This window comes from Fukomys damarensis, unplaced genomic scaffold (genome assembly GCF_012274545.1).
Source record: "Fukomys damarensis isolate Sample0158 unplaced genomic scaffold, DMR_v1.0_HiC HiC_scaffold_39, whole genome shotgun sequence".
Lineage (NCBI taxonomy): Eukaryota > Metazoa > Chordata > Mammalia > Rodentia > Bathyergidae > Fukomys > Fukomys damarensis.
Genome location: NW_022900951.1, coordinates 95,888,876 through 95,899,484, shown reverse-complemented (window position 1 = coordinate 95,899,484; position 10,609 = coordinate 95,888,876). Strand labels below are relative to the sequence as shown.

At 45.6% G+C, this 10,609-nt stretch overlaps 2 protein-coding genes across 4 annotated transcripts in view; both read right to left on the bottom strand.

Annotated features, from left to right (window-relative positions):
- The window catches only part of Lonrf3 (LON peptidase N-terminal domain and ring finger 3), a 36,583-nt gene that overhangs the window by 25,073 nt on the left and 901 nt on the right, over window positions 1–10,609 (bottom strand). Inside the window, exons 2-4 of one of the 3 annotated variants that reach the window (XM_010622637.3) lie at window positions 8,603–8,721; window positions 5,521–5,643; window positions 1,173–1,328 (exon numbers count right to left, since the gene is read on the bottom strand). In XM_010622637.3, the coding sequence (XP_010620939.1) occupies window positions 1,173–1,328; window positions 5,521–5,643; window positions 8,603–8,614 (291 nt within the window). In that variant the 5' untranslated portion in view covers window positions 8,615–8,721. The remainder of the gene's footprint in view (window positions 1–1,172; window positions 1,329–5,520; window positions 5,644–8,602; window positions 8,722–10,609) is intronic. The other 2 variants (XM_033760268.1, XM_033760269.1) reach the window with 2 other exon arrangements.
- The window catches only part of LOC104861282 (LON peptidase N-terminal domain and RING finger protein 3-like), a 2,967-nt gene continuing 2,533 nt past the window's right edge, over window positions 10,176–10,609 (bottom strand). Inside the window, exon 6 of the mRNA XM_010622654.3 lies at window positions 10,176–10,541. Within this exon, the coding sequence (XP_010620956.1) occupies window positions 10,176–10,541 (366 nt within the window). The remainder of the gene's footprint in view (window positions 10,542–10,609) is intronic.

Sequence of the window (10,609 nt, the reverse complement as noted above, 5' to 3'; positions counted from 1 at the left end):
TAATAATAATAATAGTAATAATAATAATAAGACCAAAAAAAATTGGGCTGGAGATTTAGTTCAGTGGTTCCGTCACCTACCTTGCAAGTTTAAGGACCCAAGTTCGATCCCCAGTACCAAAAAATTAAAAAATAAATGAAATAAAATAAAATTGTCCACTGGGGACTCTAAGATTTCAGGGGATACTTCCAGATCTGCCTTTAAAAAAAGTTAGGCATGTTTGCATTTTACTCCTTCTCTATAGCAGGGACAGAAAAGTGACATTTGAGTGCCCAGGGCTTACCTAGTAGGTTTATACATAAGTTAAGGATTCTGGGAACAAAGAAAAGAAGTACCCCCAAAAGGCACTTGGGGTATTCAGTGCTAAATTCTGCCTTAGATGGCCTGGGGAGGTAGCTCAGCGCAGAGTCTGCCTGGCAAGCATGTGGCCCTGAGTTTGATTCCCAGTACCCCCCAAAAAAATCTTAAATTCTGCCTTAGCGTTTGGACTTCTGAATCCCAGATTCTGTCCACTTAAACTCTGATAGGAAAGCCAACATCTGGAGTCCATCCTTTTGTGTTCTGTTCTCTTACGTTCAAAGAAAGGCACAAATACTGTCTTCCTTTTAAGAACTTCAACTCCAAAATCTTCCCAAATCTCTTTCCTCTTATCTGCTAAAAATATGCACTGGAAACCTACTTATATACAAGGTACAGTGCAGGACTATGAAATTACCTCCATTTGGCGAATCAAATGGAGCTGTCCTTGCACAGGTTTCTTAGCTAGAACTCAAAGGCCAGTAGCTTGAACAGACAAAAAGCATGAAAGAAGGAGCAGTTAGGCCCTCCTTCCAGGCTCTGCTCCAAAACTGTGGCCAGTAAGCCCATCCCATTCCAATTTTATGGCTCCAGGGGAAGTGGGCCAATCCTTTTATAGTTGTGTCAAATTTCTCTCTTGATTGGACCTGACCAAGAAATAAAAAATAAAGAAAGAAAAAAATGTTGGGGCCATCCCTGAAATTCAGAATGGTTATCTTTAAGAAGTAACCTTCTTAGCAAAGAACATAGCCACTATGGACTCCATTTCTTCTTTTTTCGGGAAACAAAGTAGGAGAGGTAGGGCTCACTCCCCATTTTTGCCCACAAAACAGCCAAACGAAGCGTCACAAAGAGCTGGGTGAGTTGAATTTTACCTGTGACAACTTTAGTAGATTATGGCTGGTGCCTTCAGTAGACATTGACTCTACGTGTTCCTTTAATCTAGGGTGAGGTGCCAACAGCTTCAGGATATCGGGAGAATGTTCCTGAGAATCCCCCGGGACTGATGGTGAAAAGAAACTAAGGAGAAGCTGTGACATAAAACAGAAGACTTCACTACTTAAGTTTCTACAGATACTCAGGTGAAGGGGTTAGGGTTAGGGGACAGGGGCACAGTTTGCAGGGCAAAACTGCAGGGAGGAAGACCTGGGCTCACCAGGTCTCTGGACACTTCAATACATATCAGAGTCATCTGAGGAGCTAAGGAAAGAACCAAATTTCTAGTCCCCACTTCTGTCACCCCCAGGTCTGAAGCATGATCCAGGAATCTGGAGTTTGAGAAGGTGCTACAGATGCCTCTGTTACCTATCTAAAGTTCAGAGCCACCCCTTGGTGCTATCATTTCACAATAATATTTCCAGTAGGATCTTAAAACCCATCTGGAAGGAAAGAGACAGATAAACCAGGAGATAAACCTCAGGTGGAAAACTTGGAGTCACATCAATAATGCCCCGGTAGGTAGAAGTCTACACATTTCCTAGGTTCCTCACAGCTCTTTTACTCTATTTTTCTTTTGTCTCCACCAACCTGACTATCACCCCTGAATTTTTTAGTGGTACTGAAGATTTAACCCATGGCCTTCACACTGAGCTACACCCTCAGCCTCCCTTTACCTTTTATTTTTGAGCTAGGGTCTCTGTAAATCACTAAGTTACCCTGGCTGGGCTCAAACTTGGGATCCTCCTGCCTCAGCCTCCCAGACTGCTGGGATTACAGGTATGTACTACCAAATATGGCTTACCCCTGGATCTTTCATCCCTTTGGAGCTGAGGACCTGAGCAGTGAAGTATTAGGAAAGGAGAACTCAAACTTCCTCCCTCTTTTTCTAGCCACTCCCCAGTTCTGGCACTCACTTTCCAGAAAAATCTCAGGTTAAATTCAAGTACCCAGGGGAGGCAGATGCCAGTCTATTTCTGGTTTTCCTTGTAATCAGAAACACTGGGAGGGTAGAGTGGGAAGAAACAGAAGAGACCAGGAGGCAAAGATATGCTTTGGAGTACAGGCAGTACCTTTAGCTATCACATTCTTGCTTCAATTCTTCCCGGTACCAGCAGGGATTTTATCTGTCAGTCTGTCTATCTCATAACACAAACAGACCAGGACATTGGACCTCTGAAACTTACTCAACTGATTACCACCTAGCAGGCTCTGCAGAATTTGGAACCCATGACCTTGTTTAGGCTATGGAGTCGTGATCGAGAGAACTTGTTAGAACCCCAAACTCCAGTTTGATTAATTCTCTTCCTGGCCAAGAGCAGTTTCTTCACAATGTTTCTTCAGATGCCTGAACTTAACATGAACTCAAACCCTGTTGAGCCTTCAAAGCTCACCTCAAGTGCTGCCTCCCCTTACTATTCTCATCTCTCTAATCTCTCCTGTCATGTCATGTTCTCTACTGCACCATTTAAAAGCAGTTTCGATTACACCTTCTTTTGCCATCTTGGCATTGTATCACAAATATGTCTTTCTCGCCAGACAGATGATGAGCTTCTGGACAGGACAAATGCTCAATATTCATCACACTGGATGGAACTGAATTAAGACACTTATCCACCTCAGAGCCTAAGGAGAAGCCTAGCATTCAGGCTCAAAGCCCACAGATTGGTCCCTATGTTTCCCTCCTGCTCTAGAGAACCGATTCCTCAGATATCAGTTGGCAAACAAGTGAGCTAGGAGTTACTCTTAGTGGCCAGAGCCATAGATGATACCTTTCAGAAGCCCCTCCTCCAAAGGAGCCAAGTTGGCCCTCAGCAGCTGTAAATGAGTAGCACTTCTCAGGAAGTCTCCTTAGAATTGTTACCCACAGAGCCTGACATTCTTCAGTGGCAGCCACACAGCCTCCCAAAGTGCAAGGATGAAAGGGCAGAGGGAGGTGGGAGGAAAAAGGAAGTCCAGGGAAGTGATGAAAGGAAACAAGAGAAACAACAGGCAACAGTTTCCTTTTTAGAAGTACTAAGATTTCTCTAGGCTTTCTCTATGGCTTTGGAAAACAAAAGTCAGGGTCAACTCTCAGGGAGAGGAATCATTCCACATGAATGAAAGTCAATTTCACTTCAGTTTTAGCTTTAAAAAAGGCCCAGTTGAGTTGAGAAGAAAAGAAAAAAAAAAACTAAAGGTAAAAAAAAAAACAAAAAAAACAAATCCCCCAAAGAAATACAGGGATGTGAGTTCTATGCCAGCTTTCCAATGCCAAGTGAATTTGGACCATTTTCATCAAATGTGTAGCCCTGAAACTGGAACAATCCAGGAAACAAGCACAGTGAGGGCCCGCAGTGTTCTTAAATGGCTGCTACAGACTTATCACTCCCTGGAAAATTGCCTCTCAGTTCTCTGCTAGCTTCAGAGCGCTATAACACCCATCACAGGCATATGCTCACTAGAATTGTCTGACGTTCATATTAACAAACACAACATCATAAGTTCCTTGAGGACCAGAGCTGTGGCTTATGCCTCATTGGGTCTCCAGAGTGTCCCACATCCTGCCTCTCACCCCATTGGGCAGATGTGGAAACAACAATAGCCAATCTATAAAAGCAAACTCGAGAAATAGGGGGTGGTCAGTCCAACTGATGATACCAAAACCCCTCAGGCCAACTGGGGTGTGAACAGAAAAAAAGAAACTATTCCTCTTGAGCCAAGACCTGCCTCTTTGAGCCTTTGCATACTCTGTCCCCAAAGAAAAGGCTGTGCTAATTGCCTTTGTCCATCCCAGAACTGGATAGTTCCATTGCTACTCTGACCCAGCCTCATCAGTCAGTGTCCAGACTCCAGACATATCCTCCCAGGACAGCAGGATGTTGGAGTAGCTAAGAGGATAGGCTTTGTCAGTAGACCAATTAGAGTTTTAATGTTTTCTGAACAATTACTAACTGCATGACCTTAGGAAAGTCACCACGTCTCAGCTTCCTCGTCCATCTCATCCTGAACATGGGGATAAATAATAAAAACAATACCTACCCTCACGGGGAAGTTGTAGGGATTACATTATATCTTCCACCTAAAGCACCTAGCACAGTGCCTGGAGCTTAGAAAATACTCGTGGAATGTTATTACTCACACCATAGACAACACTTAACATTTGTGACCAGTCCACAGCATGGAGCAATTCTCCATGACCCATTCTCCTCTCAAGAAAACCCTGCCTGGGGCTGGGGATGTAGCTCAATGGCACCACACCTGCTTAGCAAGTGTAAGGTCCTGAGTTCGATCCGTGGTACCCGGAAAAAAAAAAAAAGGAAGAAAACCCTGCACACATACCCAAACTAGGTCAGAGCAACTTCCCAGAGATAAAATTCTGCACTAGAGTCAGAAAAACCCAAAGCCCAGCTTTCACCAAGTTTATCAAGTTTGCAGAAGACTCCTTCACAGATCCTTCAGAAACTAGCCCCATCTCTTGCTCACTTTCTTCACACACTGCCCTACCAATCCATCCAGGGATGCAAGTGGTTGTGACTTGGTGGAGAGATGGCTGGACACTGGAGAGCAGAGACAATCACTGACTGTCAGCATTCAACTTCCAGGCCAATTAGCAAGACACCAGAAGAGTACATTGCAAAATGATAAACAGCAAACTCCATGAATTGAGGATGCTTAACCCTTCAGTCAAGCTCTCAGTAATGCAGGCAATTTTTTCATGACAACCACACTTTTCTGGGACCCAAGAGTTGGAATGACTATTTGGATTATATTAAAGGTCTCTGGCTTGCACTTGTGAAACAGCGTATTTAATTTCTAGCAAAGGAGCTTAAGTTTAGAGTTCTGTGTACAGGAAGGGAAGTAGCGGAAATCCATGTCCCTTTCTAGGAGCTGGCCACCCTGTGTGGCTGGTAAAACTGTCATTCAGCCAAAGAAAAGTTATACAAATGCAGGCAGTCCCAAACCCTAGATCTCTCATCAATAGCCAGAATCTGCTCAGCAAATCTCATTCCTCAGATTAATTTACTTGGTTTAGTTTGGTTTTATGAGCTTTTGACAATCTAGACTAGGAGTTGAAGAAACATTTCTTCCAGGCTCCTACCAAAATACAGAGATTGCCCAATCTGATCGTACACACCAGGAGGATAGTGTTTCTAGGCAATTAATAGGTACTCCTGTCTCCCTTCTGTCCCTTATCTCCTGAGAACCCCACATACCAGAGAGGGTAGCACCCTCATTCCCCTCCCTAGAGAAGACACAGAGGTGGGGATCCACTAGGCAGCTGGACCTGATGCAATTCCTACTCACCCTCTGGGCTTCAGATCTTGCTCTCTTGTTCTTTACATCAAGGGATACACAGTAGAGAAACTCTCTCAGGGCTTCCTCCACTTTGCCTAGGGTGGCTAAGGCTTGCGCTTTTCTGAAGTGTGCCTGGAAGAAAACACTAGCCTTCAGTCCCATCTTATTCACATTATTAATGCCGCTACTATTTATGATTACTGCTGAGTACTGTCTGAGCAATCACTATAATGCGAAATGTTTTAAAAGCACTCTTTCATCTACAGCCCTCTGATGTAGGCAACTATTCTGAGTCTCAATTTAAAGAAGACAAAACTGAGACCCACAAGTATACCTTGGCCCGAGAAAACACAGCTTGTAAATTGTGGTATCAGAGTTTGAACCTGGAACTTACTATACCAAAGCCCATATTATTAACCAACATGCCAAGGCCCATCTGGATATATTGCCTTCCTCTGAACTAGTCTGTCAAGCAGAGGCCTAGTCAACACAGCGGCTTGCTTGATCATTTCTCAGAGGAGAAGCAAAAAATGAGCATGACCTCTCCAAGACCTCAGAGGTTGCTAGTGGCAACGCTGGAACTAGAACTGTGGTCTCAGGACTCCCACAGTCCTCTTCCCCACAAAGTAGAGTGCCCCTCAAAGGGCTACTCACTGGCTGAGTGAATGCTTTTTGCTCACTTCTGTTGCCTCGCTACATCTTGTAAAAACATACAGCAGTTTGGGGGCTCTTCAGGGTTCAAGTCCAAGTGCCCTGGAAGAGGCTAGAGAGAGCAGAGCCACATTCTAGGGAAGAGGGAGGATGCAGAAACTTTAGGGGAGAGAGCTATCTTGTCTTTGTGCCTTGGGACAGTGCTGGGGAGGGCTGGGAACTGCCTTCTTGAGCAGCGGCCTGTGCTAAAGCCTCTTGGGGGACCTATCCCTAGGGTTCCACCTTCTGGAGCCTAATCCTGGCTGACAAGTGGATGCTGATGTCCTCTCTTGTTGCTCCTCCCAGTATTGCTTACAAGGGACTTCTGCAGAAAGGCTTCTGTGACACTGCAGGGTGAAAGGCATAAGTGTTGCAGGACCCAAAAGGCTTCGGAGATCCCACTAATCAACCAAGTGGCAACTCATATACTCCACCTGTGCAGAGCAGCCGCCGCAACCCACTGAGATCTGTACTACCTGCAAGGTGTGTTGGATACTCTGGGCCCTGGTTGGATGGCTGGAGTGGGGCTGGCAGGTGAACCTCTCCCCTGGGGCATTTCACATCCAAATGGTAGGATACATGCAAATTGGGATGTGAAATGCTTTTGACTTACATGTCAGTTACTTAAATCCCCAGGCTAACACAATACCCTCATCGCTGCCCACCCTCTTACCCCACAACTATGGGAAAAGGAAACTGCTGCCTAATTCTGGCACCAACTGTTCCTTCATCAAGGAAGTCACTCTTCCTGTTTAATCCAAACTCTGCTCCTCAGTCCTGCTTCCCACCATGATACCAAGGTCCTTGACCTTAGGCTTAGATGAGAGATGAAAAAGTTACTCTTATCCCTAGGAAGTTCCCAGAGTTACAGGACTGGAAGGACTCAACCCCACCATCACCACCACCAAGCTCCTTTCAGTGAAGACACTGGTGACTTGTATTAAACTGTAAATGTGCTCCTTCAGAAAGAGAATATTATTGATCCATCATTATTTGTGATAACTCTCATGAATGAACACATGAGATTCACCCTGACATTACTGGCAGAATATACTGGTCCACAATATTTTATCTGAAGTTCCCAGCTCCCCCCAAAATTCCGATAATCCAATATTTTCAAAGCTTGACCTCAAAATTCATTAGGTGACAAAACCTGACCTAAACAAAAGTATTTTAAAGTATTTGTCCTACTTAGTGTGAATTTTTACATAATTTGCTGCAGAGATAGTGTGCTTAATTAGTGTGACTGGGACACTGTCTAGAGCTCATTGAGGGTATTACCATATATATATGGTCTTCCCATAAGCAGAAACACTGTGGATTCTGAATACATCTGGTTCCATGAGATTCAGACAATGTATCAAGATAATGCATCAAGGCCCAGGACTTGGATAAAGTGGTTTTCCAGTCCTGGGGTTGTGTAGAGAAAGCACTGCATAAAACCCAGCAAGCTTTGTAGCTTGCAGAATGTTCTCTGCCCACACTCACCTCTGATCCTGACACATCCGTATGAGGCAATCAGGGTAGACAGCAGTAGCTCTGTTTTACAACTAACGACAACTGAGTTTCAGAGAGTAAAGACACTTCCCCCATGGTCACTTTGGCTTCAAGTAGTACAGCCCAGTCTCAAATTAAGGTAAAACAAAATATTGACATGTATCCTGAGGCCAGGCACAGATGTTGAAATCGACCTTTGTACCCCGGCATCCTGAGACATGTCAAGCCTGTCTTTCTTCCCATGTGACTTAGATGTCTAAGGACACCAGCATATCGACTTGATTATAGTAAGGACTCAGAATGGCACACTCATTGTGTGAGAATGGGGATTTCTCCAAAGAAAGCTGGCAAAGCTCCTAAGATAGATGCTACTAATTCAGAAGGGCCAGTCTAGGCATCCTTCTCTCATTCTCTTTCTGCTGTTCTTGAAAAATGATGGTGATAGGAAACACTTATATAATGCCATGTGTCAGGTACTGTTCTAAGTGTCTTCCCCAAATGAGCTCAAACCATCCTCATCACAACAGTAGGTGCTTTGAATATTCACATTTATAGATGAGATGAACCACAGAAAGGTTAAGTGATTTTCCCAAAGCTACACAGCTCGAAAAAGTAGCAGAAGTGAGACATCAACTCAAGCAGTCTGGCTCCCAATTCCATATTCTGAAGAGTCACAAAGTGCAGGGGGTTGCGCAGATCACCCCTTGAAGATAAAATTAGGGAACAATCTATTCCCTTGCAAATTTGACTCACCCTTTGCCAAGGGATGCCCCACACCCTGGCCCTTTTGAAAAGTCTTTTCTCTACTTAAATTCTAGTGTCTGTACACGCCATGGAAGTGGCCTTTCCTGCTACCTCCTATGTACAATACAACTCCTCCCCATGCCCCCTGTTCCATACTCACCTTAAAACCCATTGGGCGGAGTTTACATGCTATTTCTGCATCATGCAGTGCATCCTCATGAGATTCCAGGGTAAAATAAATTTGAGACCTGTTGCTATAAAGCAAGTGGTCATTTGGGGCTGTGGAAATGAGAAATAAAAGAGCTGTCATTAATGGTCCCTAGCACAAGCATATGGCTCAGTCCTGTACAAGGATGGATTCTGAGCAAATGACAAGTTATCTAGCATTTTTTTCTATGGAGTATCCAAAGGTTTAGACTCTATGTCCTGTTCTAATACAGTCCTGCCTTCCACACTGTCAGCCATTTCAGGTCAGATTCCCCAACTGCAAAGAAGTAAATCCCCCTTCCTCCTTTCAAGCTGTTCTTCAGAGGCGTTGTGGTGTCTGCGGTGCATCAGGAACTTTGGCTTAAAGGAAGCTCTAGCACCCTGCTTCTTGGCTACACACAGTTGGTGTCTGGCAGCCTGGCTTCTGAGGGACATATCACCAAGAGAATAAGCCAGTTAGGGAACAGAGGCAGGTAGCCAGATGTGACCCCTAGCCTGAGCCCCAGCAAGTCAAGACAATGTTACTCTTGTGGGTGAGATGACTGGTGACATTAGCAACCCCAGAACGTGTGAATCTTCCCTGAAGGATATGGAAATGCACTTACAAGGTCCTGTGCTCCCATGACAGGTGGCTAAATGTGAAGGAACCTGGACAAGGCTTCTGGGAATAAAATGAACTTGATTCTCACCAAAACTCTGGGATGGATAGGCCACTAGAGATCATCTGGCTCAGTAAACCTATTCTTCAGATGGGGAAAATAAAGGCCATAGAGGGGGCAAGAACTGCTCAAGATCACACAGTAGCTAGTCAGAGTCACTGCTAACTGGTCAGACTTTTCACCTTTAAAACTTGGGGGGGTCCTTTTTCTGAAGTTGAGTATAGTATTTAAAAAAATGAGACACTGGCCATTTTCCAGAACAAAGATGCTCTCTTGGGGAGGCCCCTTTTTCTCTCAGAACAGAGAAGCTGGTCTTAACAGTTTTGCCCTGACTGCTGGGAGAGACGGATAACAAAGGTATTGGAAGTTGTGTGGGGGGGTGCATATGGCTGACTCTGGGCGATGGTTGAAAGTAATGGACCTTCCCTTGGAGATCTGTACTCTAGTGGCCTCTACCCGTTACATTCATAATGCTCTGTTCTTCTCCCAGCTCTGGGCTCATCTACTGCTGACAACAGGCTTTGATGGGGTTTTTCCTAGAAGTAGGCTCAGGGCTTACTTGGGAGCTCAACCGCTTGCTCTTAAGACATTAGCAAAGTGTTTACAGACTTTTAAGCCCTTATTCTTCTTCAGCACAAACCCACCCAGTGGCAGCTCACAGCCTTCCTTGCCTGAGCACAGACAGCGGGATCCTATAGTCGGCTGTCTCGCCCAGTGAGCCCTGTTCCTCTCCTTACTCCCATTACCTGTTGCAAGTTCGAGTGGTTATTCAACAGGTGGAGACTTCAGCCCACCTCTCCACCAGTCATCCTCAGAACCCAGAGCCCAGTCTTCCCAACCCTGCCTAACCCTCCTCCCAGGCATGCTTCACCAGACTCCGAGCTGGCCCGGCAGAGCTGCTGGCAAGCTGCCTGAGCTGGGCGATACTGGCCGGCAGTTAGGCGGCCACTTCTTAGGTCCCGGTGTGTGGGGGATCTGGGAGTAAACCAGGTCTCTAAAGAACTCGGGTGCAATCGACCAGCCAGAGGTGTGGGACTGCCCACTTTGTCCTTGAGTCTGCAAAGCCCACCCAGCCTTCTTCAGGCGGCTGCGGAAAGCTGAACAGAGGCATGCTTCCTTCAAAAGCAGCCCATGTTTCTGGAGGAAGCCCCAGCACTTGCTTGGTCCAGTCGCTGGGCTGGTGGAGGGGTTAAGGGAATGGAGGCAGGCGTGGGCTGTTGGCTGGCAGCGGCACTGTGCGGAGGGGTGGGGGTGGGGGGCATCTATTTTAGCCAAGGATCGTGTGATAGGAAGCAGTGACA